At 54.5% G+C, this 11,272-nt stretch overlaps 1 protein-coding gene across 2 annotated transcripts; it reads left to right on the top strand.

The window, feature by feature from the left end:
* Positions 1-1,052: 1,052 nt before the first annotated feature.
* On the top strand, positions 1,053-11,086 carry ICAM3 (intercellular adhesion molecule 3). 2 transcript variants are annotated; one of them, XM_055238210.2, is made up of 7 exons: positions 1,053-3,002; positions 3,598-3,864; positions 8,883-9,188; positions 9,509-9,796; positions 10,081-10,335; positions 10,455-10,703; positions 10,803-11,086. In XM_055238210.2, exons 1-7 carry the CDS (start codon positions 2,927-2,929, stop codon positions 11,003-11,005), a joined length of 1,644 nt encoding a protein of 547 aa, XP_055094185.1. In that variant the 5' UTR covers positions 1,053-2,926; the 3' UTR covers positions 11,006-11,086. The 2 variants fall into 2 exon arrangements, with proteins under 2 accessions (XP_055094185.1, XP_055094186.1); XM_055238211.2 differs by lacking the exon at positions 9,509-9,796.
* The last annotated feature ends 186 nt before the right edge of the window (positions 11,087-11,272 follow it).

Raw genomic sequence — 11,272 nt, 5'->3', positions numbered from 1 at the left:
TGGTACTACAGGCGCCTGCCACCATGCACAGCTAATTTTTGTATGTTTTTTAGTAGAGACGGGGCTTCACCGTGTTAGCCAGGATGGTCTTGATCTCCTGACCTCGTGATCCGCCCGCCTCGGCCTCCCAAAGTGCTGGGATTACAGGCATGAGCCACTGCGCCTGGCCAATTTTTTGTATTTTTAGTAGAGACAGGGTTTTGGCATGCTGCCCAGGCTGGTCTGGAACTCCCGACCGCAAGGGATCCTCCTGTCTCGGCCTCCCAAAGTGTTAAGATTACAGGCGTGAGCCACCACGCCTGGCCCAGAAATACTCTTTTTTTTGTTGAGATGGAGTCTCACTCTGTCGCCCAGCCTGGATGGAGTGCAGTGGCGCAATCTTGGCTCACTGCAAGCTCTGCCTCCTGGGTTCACGCCATTCTCCTGCCTCAGCCTCCCAAGTAGCTGGGACTACAGGCACCTGCCACCATGCCCAGATCATTTATTTTGTATTTTTAGTAGAGACGGGGTTTCACCGTGTTAACCAGGATGGTCTCGATCTCCTTACCTCGTGGTCTGCCCACCTCGGCCTCCCAAAGTGCTAGGATTACAGGCGTGAGCCACCACACCTGGTGCAGACATACTTCTTTATCAGAAATATTACTGGTGGGTGTAGCAGGGCACGCCTATAATCCCAGCACTTTGGGAGGTCGAGGCAGGCAGATCCCTTAAGCTTAGGAGTTCAAGACCAACCTGGGCAATATGGTGAAAGCGGTCTCTACAAAAAATTAGCCAGGTACGGTGGTGTGCACCTGTGGTCCCAGCTCCTAGGGAGGCTGAGGTGGGAGGATCACTTGAACCCAGGAGGCTGAGATTGCAGTTAGCTGAGATTGCGCCCCTGCACTCTAGCCTGGGTGACACAGTGAGACTCTGTTTCAAAAAACGAAATATGACTTATTTACAAATATTTCGTTCTTTTTTATTTTTAGAGACAAGGTCTCACTATTACATAAGTATTATAAATTATATACATATATATATATATTTTTTTTTTTTTTTTTTTTTTTTGAGATGGAGTCTTGCTCCGTCACCCAGGCTGGAGTGCAGCGGCACAATCTCTGCTCACTGCAACCTCTGCCTCCTGGGTTCAAGTGATTCTCCTGCCTCAGCCTCCCGAGTAGTTGGGACTACAGGCGCCCGCCACAACGCCCAGCTAATTTTATATTTTTGATGGAGACGGGGTTTCACTGTGTTAGCCAGGATGGTCTCGATTTCCTGACCTCGTGATCCACCTACCTCAGCCTCCCAAAGTGCTGCTAGGATTACAGATGTGAGCCAATAAGTCCGGCATCTTTTTTTTTTTTTTTTTGTGGAAACAGGGTCTCACTGTGTCTCCCAGGCTGGAGTGCAGGGGCACAATCTCGACTCACTTCAGCTTTGACCTCCCAGGCTCAAGCGATCCTCTCACCTCAGCCTTCCAAGGAGCTGGGATTACAGGCACCAGGTCCATACTACTGGGCCCTGCTATTTACAAATACACTAGACGGGTTTTAGCTGCTCTCTGAACACCAGGTGGGAAATGGATTGTTCGGAAGGCAGACGAATAGAGGAGGGACCTGATTAGGAAGGCGGGGGTGCTCCAGATGAGAGAGGAGGTGGGGTGACCTCAAGGTCTGGGGAAAGTGGGTGAATGCAGGGCTCCATCAAGGCTCTCAACAAGGTCTCTCACCGGAGCTCAGATGTGAAGCCCAGAAGGCAGATCAGAGGCCTGAGGTCAGAGGCAGGTCAAAGGTGGGGGTCCCACCTGGTCCCCTTGGTGCCTTCCCTTAGAATGAAGTGACCAGCTGCCTGGAAGGGTGGGCAAGGGGGCAACAGGATGGGGTAAAGGCCAGTTACAAGTAGAATCCTGGAAGGCCAGGCGCAGTGGCTCACGCCTGTAATCCCAACACTTTGGGAGGCCAAGGCGGGCGGCTCACTTGAAGTCAGAAGTTTGAGACCAGCTTGGCCAACATGGTGAAACCCCATCTCTACCAAAAAGTACAAAAATTAGCCGGGCGTGGTGGCACACACCTGTAATCCCAGCTACTCGGGAGGCTGAGGCAGGAAAATCATTTGAACCCCCGGGATGCAGAGGCTGTAGTAAGCCGAGATCCCGCCACTGTACTCCAGCCTGGGTGACAGAGTGAGACCCTGTCTCAAAACAAACAAAAACCAAGTAGAATCCTGGATAGACAGTGGCTCAGGGACTCAGCTGTCCCCAAATCACCTACCTTAGCTCTTCGTGCAGGGGATGGGGGATCTCCAAGATCTTCAAAGATAGGGAGGTGTCCTCAAGATCTTCAAAGGTGGCCAGGCGTGGTGGCTCACGCCTGTAATCGCAACACTTTGGGAGGTCAAGATGAGAGGAGGCCATCTTAAGGCCAGGAGTTCAAGACCAGTCGGGGCAACATAGCAAGATTCTGCTTCTGTTTCTGTTTTTTGGTTTTTTTTAATGTTTCCTCGAAATCCCACCTTAACATCTACACAATGGTGCCTACAGTTTTCCCCATTAACCTCCTCTCTGTGGACAGAATATTCCCCTCCCCACCTAAGTTCAACCGGAAGGAGATGCCTCAACGCCCCCACCCAGGCTTCCCAGAGCTGAGAACAAAGGAAACCAGTTTAGTTCGAATTTCCTGTGAATTCAACTGGGGGCCAGCAGTGCAACTGAGACCAGCCCCTTCCCTGGGGCATACTCAGCAGTGCTGGCCACTTTGCAGAGCCCCGTCTGGGTCCCCCACCCTGGCCTCCAAGGGCCACAGCATCCCCTTCCACCCACAGGCCTGGGCAAGGTACAGTCCCCAGACTTCTGCAATCTTAACCGCTGTGCTTCCGTCGCAGTGGGAGGCCCCGCCTTTCCCCCTGCCTGCCCTTCGGGCACCTCAGGAAGGCACCTTCCTCTGTCAGAATGGCCACCATGGTACCATCCGTGTCGTGGCCCAGGGCCTGCTGGACTCTGCTGGTCTGCTATCTGCTGACCCCAGGTGAGGCCAGTCAAGCTGGGGAGGGCTGGGGAGGGCTGGGTGTTGGGGATCAGTAGAGGGTAGAGGAAGAGAACGCAACGCTGTTTGCATCCTGCCACACTGCGACCTGGCTGCTGACTCTATCCTCGGGAGAAAGTTCTGGTTCCTTAGTTCAGCCTTCAGGTGGTAGGCCCCAGCATACGGCTTGTACGCCATCCCTCTCCCCTAACACACACACACACACACACACCCCTCATGCTTCCTGCTCCATCTGAACTCCTGAAATTTGCCCTTTGTGTATGTGGTTCCCTCTGCCAGGATCACCTGTCCCTTTCACTTGCTAACTCCTACTTAGCCTTCAGTTTCGGCCTGCAACGGTCCCCGCCTCCAGGAAGCCTTCCCTGACTCACCTCCTCCTATGCTGGATCAAGATCCTCTTCTGGCCTCCTTCTGAGTTCTCCCTGGTCCCTGATGGATTATACCTTTCCCACTGGACCATGCGGGTGGGAACCCTTCTGTCTCGGCACAAGGAAAGAGGTGTTAAATGGTGGGGCATGTTGATGCGTGGGTTGGGGGGCAAGGAAACAAACACCAGGACTTCTTTATGTTCCTGAAGGTGCCCAGGGGCAGGAGTTCCTGCTGCGGGTGGAGCCCCAGAACCCTGTGCTTCCTGCTGGAGGGTCCCTGTTGGTGAACTGCAGTACTGATTGTCCCAGCTCTAAGAATATCGTCTTGGAGACGTCCCTATCAAAGGAGCTGGTGGACAATGGCATGGGCTGGGCAGCCTTCCACCTCAGCAACGTGACTGGCAACAGTCGGATCCTCTGCTCAGCGTACTGCAGTGGCTCTCAGATAACAGGCTCCTCAAACATCACCGTGTACAGTGAGTCGATGTGTCCGGAGGTGGGACTGGTCTTGGGTAGTGGTGTGGGCAAGTGGCCAATGGCTCAGGAGAGTGGGGACCCTCTGTTTGCAAAGAATGGACCAGGGTTCTGACCCAGAGCTCAGACCTGGACATTTGTGTGTGAGATACAAAGATAGACAGAGACAGAGACACAGAGACATAGAGACATAGAGACGCATCTCAATCTCATGCCAAGGCAGCAGTTGTGAAGTCAATTCACTTGGGCCCCAACAAGCATTTTTTTTTTTTGAGACAGAGTTTCGCTCTTTTTGCCCATGCTGGAGTGCAGTGGCGCAATCTCGGCTCACTGCAACCTTTGCCTCCTGGGTTCAAGTAATTCTCCTGCTTCAGCCTCCCAAGTAGCTGGGATTACACATGCACGCCACCACACCCAGCTAATTTTGTATTTTTAGTAGAGACAGGGTTCAACCATGTTGGCCAGGCTGGTCTTGAACTCCTGGCCTCGTGTTCCGCCCACCTCAGCCTCTCAAAGTGCTGGAATTACAGGCGTGAGCCACTACGCCTGGCCCCAACAATAATCCCAACACTTTGGGAGGCCGAGGCAGGAGGATTACTTGAGTCCGGAAATTTAAGACCAGGCCGAGCAATATAGTGACACCCCATCTCTACAAAAATAAATAAAAAATATTAGCTGGGCATGGTGGCACATGCCTGAAGTCCCCTGGGGGGACTGAGGTGGGAGAATCGCTTGAGCCCGGGAGTTCAAGGCTGTAGTGAGCTATAATTGCACCACTGCACTCCAGCCTGTGCAAAAAAGCAAGACCCTGTCTCATTTTTTTTTCTTTTTTTTTTTTTTTTTTTTTTGAGACAGAGTCTCGCTCTTTCACCCAGGCTGGAGTGCAGTGGCGCGATCTTGGCTCACTGCAGGCTCCGCCCCCCGGGGTTCACGCCATTCTCCTGCCTCAGCCTCCCGTGTAGCTGGGACTACAGGCGCCTGCCACCTCGCCCGGCTAATTTTTTGTATTTTTAGTAGAGACAGGGTTTCACCGTGTTAGCCAGGATGGTCTCGATCTCCTGACTTCGTGATCCGCCTGCCTCGGCCTCCCAAAGTGCTGGGATTACAGGCGTGAGCCACCGCGCCCGGCAGAAGACCCTGTCTCTTAAGCAAAAAAAGGGGGTACCCCTTTCAGTCAGCAGTAGGCGAATGGAGGTTTTACATTTACACTTTTTTATACTTTTGTTTTAGAGACAGGATCTCCCTATGTTGCCCAGGTTGGTCTCAAACTCCTGGGCTCAGGCAATCCTCCCACTTCAGTCTCTCCAGTAGCTGGGATTGCAGGCCTGAGCCACTGTACCTGGCTACTTTTTTTTTTCTTTTCTTTTCCTTTTTTTTTTGAGACAGAGTCTCGCTCTGTCCCCCAGGGTAGAGTGCAGTGGCGCAATCTGGGCTCACTGCAACCTCTGCCTCCCGGGTTCAAGCGATTCTCCTGCCTCAGCCTCCTGAGTAGCTGGGATTACAGGCGCACGCCAACACGCTCGGCTAATTTTTGTATTTTTAGTAGAGACAGGGTTTCACCATGTTGGTCAAGCTGGTCTCGAACTTCTGACCTCATGATCTGCCTGCCTCGGCCTCCTAAAGTGTTGGGATTACAGGCGTGAGCCACCGCGCCTGGCCTTTTCTTCTTCTTTTTTTTTTTTTTTTTTTTTTTTTGAGACGGAGTCTTGCTCTGTCACCCAAGCTGGAGTGCAGTGGCGCAATCTCGGCTCACTGCAAGCTCCGCCTCCCGGGTTCACGCCATTCTCCTGCCTCAGCCTCTCTGAGTAGCTGGGACTACAGGCGCCCGCCACCACGCCTGGCTAATTTTTTGTATTTTTAGTAGAGACGGGGTTTCACCGTGGTCTCGATCTCCTGACCTCGTGATCCGCCCGCCTGGGCCTCCCAAAGTGCTGGGATTACAAGCGTGAGCCACCGCGCCCGGCTTTTTTTTTTTTTTTTTTTGGAGATGGAGTCTCACTCTGTTGCCCAGGCTAGAGTGCAGCGGCACGATCTCGGCTCACTGCAACCTCCACCTCCCAAGTTCAAGAGATTCTCCTGCCTCAGCCTGCTGAGTAGCTGGGACTACTGGTGTGCACCACCATGCCCAGCTAATTTTTGTATTATTAGTAGGGACAGGATTTCACCATGTTGCCCAGGCTAGTCTCAAACTCCTGGCCTCAAATGATCTGCCCGCCTTGGCCTCCCAAAGTGCTGGGATTATAAGCGTGAGCCACCAGGCCTGGCCTACTTTTTGATTTTTTTTTTTTTTCTTTGAGACGGAGTCTTGCTCTTGTGCCCCATGCTGGAGTGCAATGGCGCGATGTCAGCTCACTGCAACCTCCGCCTCCCGGGTTCAAGTGATTCTCCTGTCTTAGCCTCCTTAGTAGCTGGGATTACAGGCATGTGCCACCACGCCCGGCTAATTTTTGTATTTTTAGTAGAGACAGGGTTTTGCCATATGGGCCAGGTTGGTCTCAAACTCCAGACCTCAAGTGATCCGCCTCCCTCGGCCTCCCAAAGTGGTGGGATTACAGGCATGAGTCACCTTGCCCAGCCTTTTTTTTTTTTTTTTTTTTTGACATAGAGTCTCTCTCTGTCACCAGGCTGGAGTGCAGTGGCACTATCTCTGCTCACTGCAACCTTCGCCTCCTGGGTTCAAGCGATTCTTGTGCATCAGCATCCTGAGTAGCTGGGATTACAGGCACGTGCTACCATGCCTGGCTAATTTTTGTATTTTTAGTAGAGATGGGGTTTCACCATGTTGGCAAGGCTGGTCTTGAACTCCCGGTCTCAGGTGATCCGTCCACATTGGCCTCCCAAAGTGCTGGGATTACAGGCATGAGCCACAGTGCCCGGCCTGAGGCCCAGGGTTTTGTAGGTGTACTTGGGAGGGCACCCAGCCTGGGAGTGTCAAGTCTCCTGTGACTGTGCCAGAGTATCTTGAGAGGCTGCTGCAGGGCTGGTGAACCAGGAAAGCCCTGAGTGTCTGAACCTGATTGGAGAGAACTGAACTAACCTCTGGTAGAGGCCAATGCAGGTGTTCAGGCCAGAAGCTAGGAGAAGGAGCCAACAGAGTCCCTAGACATGATATCCAGGAGGCATGTCTGTGGTTTGGGAGACCCACATTCTAGCTTGGGCTCTGCTACTTACTCTCTGTGTGTCCTTAAGTAATTCACCTCCCCTCTCTGAGCTATATATTTCTCTAACCATAAAAGAGAAAAAGGCCAGGTGCGGTGGCTCATGCCTGTAATCCCAGCACTTTGGGAGGTTGAGGTGGGTGAATCACTTGAGGCCAGGAGTTCGAGACCAGCCTGGCCAACATGGTGAAACCCCATCTACTAAAAATACAAAAACAGGCCGGGCGTAGTGGTTCACGCCTATAATTCCAGTACTTTGGGAGGCCAAGGCAGGTGGATCACCTGAGGTCAGGAGTTTGAGACCAGCCTGACCAACATGGTCAAACCCCGTCTCTACTAAAAAAAAAAAAAAATACAGGCCAGGCGTGGTGGCTCACGCCTGTAATCCCAGCACTTTGGGAGACCGAGGCGGGTAGATCACGAGGTCAGGAGATCAAGACCATCCTGGCTAACACGGTGAAACCCCATCTCTACTAAAAATACAAAAACAAAATTAGCCAGGCATGGTGGCAGGCGCCTGTAGTCCCAGCTACTTGGGAGGCTGAGGCAGGAGAATGGTGTGAACCCAGAAGGTGGAGCTTGCAGTGAGCCGAGATTGTGCCACTGCACTCCAGCCTAGGCGACAGAGTGAGACTCCGTCACACACACACACACACACACACACACACACACTAGCCGGGCATGGTGGTGGGCACCTGTAATCCTAGCTACTTGGGAGGCTGAGGTGGGAGAATCACTTGAACCCAGGAGGCGGAGGTTGCAGTGAGTCGAGATCCTGTCACTGCACTCCAGCCTGGGCGACAAGAGCGAGATTCTGTCTCAAAACAAAAACAAACAAAAAACAAACCAAAAAAGAGACAAAGAGCCAGAAGCGGTGGCTCACGCCTGTAATTTCAGCACTTTGGGAGGCTGAGGCGGGCAGATCACCTGAGCTCAGGGGTTCAAGAGCAGCCTGGGCAACATGGCGAAACTCTGTCTCTACTAAAAATACAAAAAATTAGCCGGGCGTGGTGGCATGTGCCTGTAGTCCCAGCTACTCGGGAGGCTGAGACAGGAGAATCGCTTGAACCCGGGAGACGGAGGTTGCAGTGAGCCGAGACTGCACCACTGCATTCCAGCCTGGGAGACAGAGCAAGACTCCATCTCGGGGGAAAAAAAAACAGTTACTGTTTATTAATATCTTTCCTTAGACCTTCAAGAGGTCATCCACCTTCATGCACACAACAACCTGGTGAAATCTTCTCTATTCTTCTCTTTTTTTCCTTTTTTTGAGACAGAGTCTTGTCACCCAGGCTGGAGTGCCGTGGCGCGATCTCGGCTCACTGCCACCTCTGCCTCCCAGGTTCAAGTGATTCTCCTGCCTCAGCCTCTCGAGTAGCTGGGATTACAGGCACACATCACCACACCAAGCTAATTTTTGTATTTTTAGTAGAGACAGGGTTTCACCATGTTGGCCAGGCTGGTCTCAAACTCCCGACCTCGTGATCCACCCACCTCGGCCTCCCAAAGCTCTGGGATTACAGGCGTGAGCCACCGCGTCTGGCCATAAACAGGAATTTTTAATATTCATATCATAGTCATAAACGTTCATCCCTTGCATCCTCATTTTTTTTTATTGTGCCATCTTTGAGAACAGAAAATTTTGTTCAGCGCCTTGCAAGGTGTCTGACAACACAGGAAATGATAATCACTGTGCTAATGATAATAGCAAACGCTTCGACTGGCCCAGTTCTAAGCCCTCTAAGTTTATTAACTCAAAGCTCACAGTTCTCGGCAGGACTGCCCTGTCTCCTCCCCAGTGCCTGGGGTGGGTGGGTGGGTTTGCAGGACCCGCTAAGTGCCATCCTCCCCTCCTCTCTCAGGGCTCCCGGAGCGTGTGGAGCTGGCACCCCTGCCTCCTTGGCAGCCGGTGGGCCAGAACTTCACCCTGCGCTGCCAAGTGGAGGGTGGGTCGCCCCGGACCAGCCTCACGGTGGTGCTGCTTCGCCAGGAGGAGGAGCTGAGCCGGCAGCCCGCAGTGGAGGAGCCAGCGGAGGTCACTGCCACTGTGCTGGCCAGCAGAGGCCACCACGGAGCCCATTTCTCATGCCGCACAGAACTGGACATGCAGCCCCAGGGGCTGGGACTGTTCGTGAACACCTCAGCCCCCCGCCAGCTCCGAACCTTTGGTGAGAGAAGGGACTTCAGACGGTGGGTGACGAGCTGAGCCAGGGTAGATGGTGCCCTGACCTTGGGGTTCCTGAGAGTGGGGTACCCTGGACCTCACAGGCTTCTGGGAAGGAAAGCCCCCGGCCACTGGGCAGGGTGGCCCCGGAAGGAAGGCCCGAGCCGTGGGATCTTCGGAGAAGGCCGTTTTCATGGCCCTGTGTGTGTGTCCTGCGAAGAAGGGTGACCCAGTCAGCAAGATATCCTGATTGGGGGGGGGATGAGGGTGTTCTGGGGAAGGCACAGTCCTGGGGGTTGTACTCATGCCCACCTTTCTCCTCAGTCCTGCCCGTGACCCCCCCGCGCCTCGTGGCCCCCCGGTTCTTGGAGGTGGAAACGTCGTGTCCCGTGGACTGCACCCTAGACGGGCTTTTTCCGGCCTCAGAGGCCCAGGTCTACCTGGCGCTGGGGGACCAGATGCTTAATGCGACAGTCATGAACCACGGGGACACGCTAACGGCCACAGCCACAGCCACGGCACGTGCAGATCAGGAGGGTGCCCAGGAGATCGTCTGCAACGTGACCCTAGGGGGCGAGAGACGGGAGGCCTGGGAGAACTTGACGGTCTTTAGTAAGAGGAGGCGTGGGAAGGGGGAGCGGCATCAGCAGCCTGGGGGCGTGGCAGAGGGGGCGGAGACTAGCCGAAAAGGTGGGGCCTGGCTTGCCCCAATAGCAGTTGCAACGTGGGCTGGGCCTGAGTGCCCGAAAGTTGGACACAGCCCGGAAAGAGGGCGAGGCTGGAACGGCCGAAACCGTGGCCCGGATATCCCGAGAGAAAAGGGGAGGGCGGAGGGAGCGGCTTGACCCACAGGAAGGTCCTGTTCATTAAGCTCCTGGGCAATGCCCCGCGTTTAGGCTTCCTAGGACCCATTCTGGACCTCAGCGAGCCCAGCGTCCCTGAGGGGGCCACAGTGACCGTGAGTTGCATGGCTGGGGCTCGAGTCCAGGTCACGCTGGACGGAGTTCCGGCCGCGGCCCCGGGGCAGCCAGCTCAACTTCAGCTAAATGCTACCGAGAGTGACGACGGACGCAGCTTCCTCTGCAGTGCTACTCTCGAGGTGGACGGCGAGTTCTTGCACAGGAACAGTAGCGTCCAGCTGCGTGTCCTGTGTGAGTCGGTCACCCTGACCTTTAATCCCTCCACCCCTGCCCTGGAAAGATTAGACGCTCCTCTGCACCACTGTGCCTCGGGTGTGTTGGGTGTCTGATCACACATGGTGGTTCCACAGATGGTCCCAAAATTGACCGAGCCACATGCCCCCAGTACTTGAAGTGGAAAGATAAAACGAGACACGTCCTGCAGTGCCAAGCCAGGGGCAACCCGTACCCCGAGCTGCGGTGTTTGAAGGAAGGCTCCAGCAGGGAGGTGCCGGTGGGGATCCCGTTCTTCGTCAATGTAACACATAATGGTACTTATCAGTGCCAAGCGTCCAGCTCACGAGGCAAATACACCCTGGTCGTGGTGATGGACATTGAGGGTGAGCTAACACCGGGCTGCGGGTCTGGACCGGTAAGCTGGGGGGCGGGGGGTTGGAGACAGGGGGGACGCATATTGACTTAGCGCTTTCTCTGCACAGCTGGGAACTCCCACTTTGTCCCCGTCTTCTTGGCGGTGTTAACGACCCTGGGCGTGGTGACTGTCGTAGTGGCCTTAATGTACGTCTTCAGAGCGCAGAAACGGAGCGGCAGGTACCATGTTAGGCAGGAGAGCACCTCTCTGCCCCTCACGTCTATGCAGCCGACAGAGGCAATGGGGGAAGAACCGTCCAGAGCTGAGTGACGCTGGGATCCGGGGTCAAAGTTGGTGGGGGCTAGGCTGTGCCCTCAGATTCCGCACCAATAAAGCCTTCAAACTCCCTAATCTGTGGTTTGATTCCACCCGCGCTGCAAGGCTCTCCCACCCAGGTGCACAACCACTGAGTAGCACCGCTGCGACGGAAGGGGGCGGGGTCTGTAGCGCGCAGACGCAGCATGAACTCTTGAGAGGCGGGCTGGGACTCAGCCAATGGGGTGAGGGGGAAGGGAAGTAGGTGGGGTTTCTCCCAGC

The sequence above is a fragment of the Symphalangus syndactylus genome, chromosome 13 (assembly GCF_028878055.3).
Source record: "Symphalangus syndactylus isolate Jambi chromosome 13, NHGRI_mSymSyn1-v2.1_pri, whole genome shotgun sequence".
NCBI lineage: Eukaryota > Metazoa > Chordata > Mammalia > Primates > Hylobatidae > Symphalangus > Symphalangus syndactylus.
The sequence above is the reverse complement of the archived record's forward strand: the minus strand, read 5'-3'. Positions and strand labels throughout refer to the sequence as shown.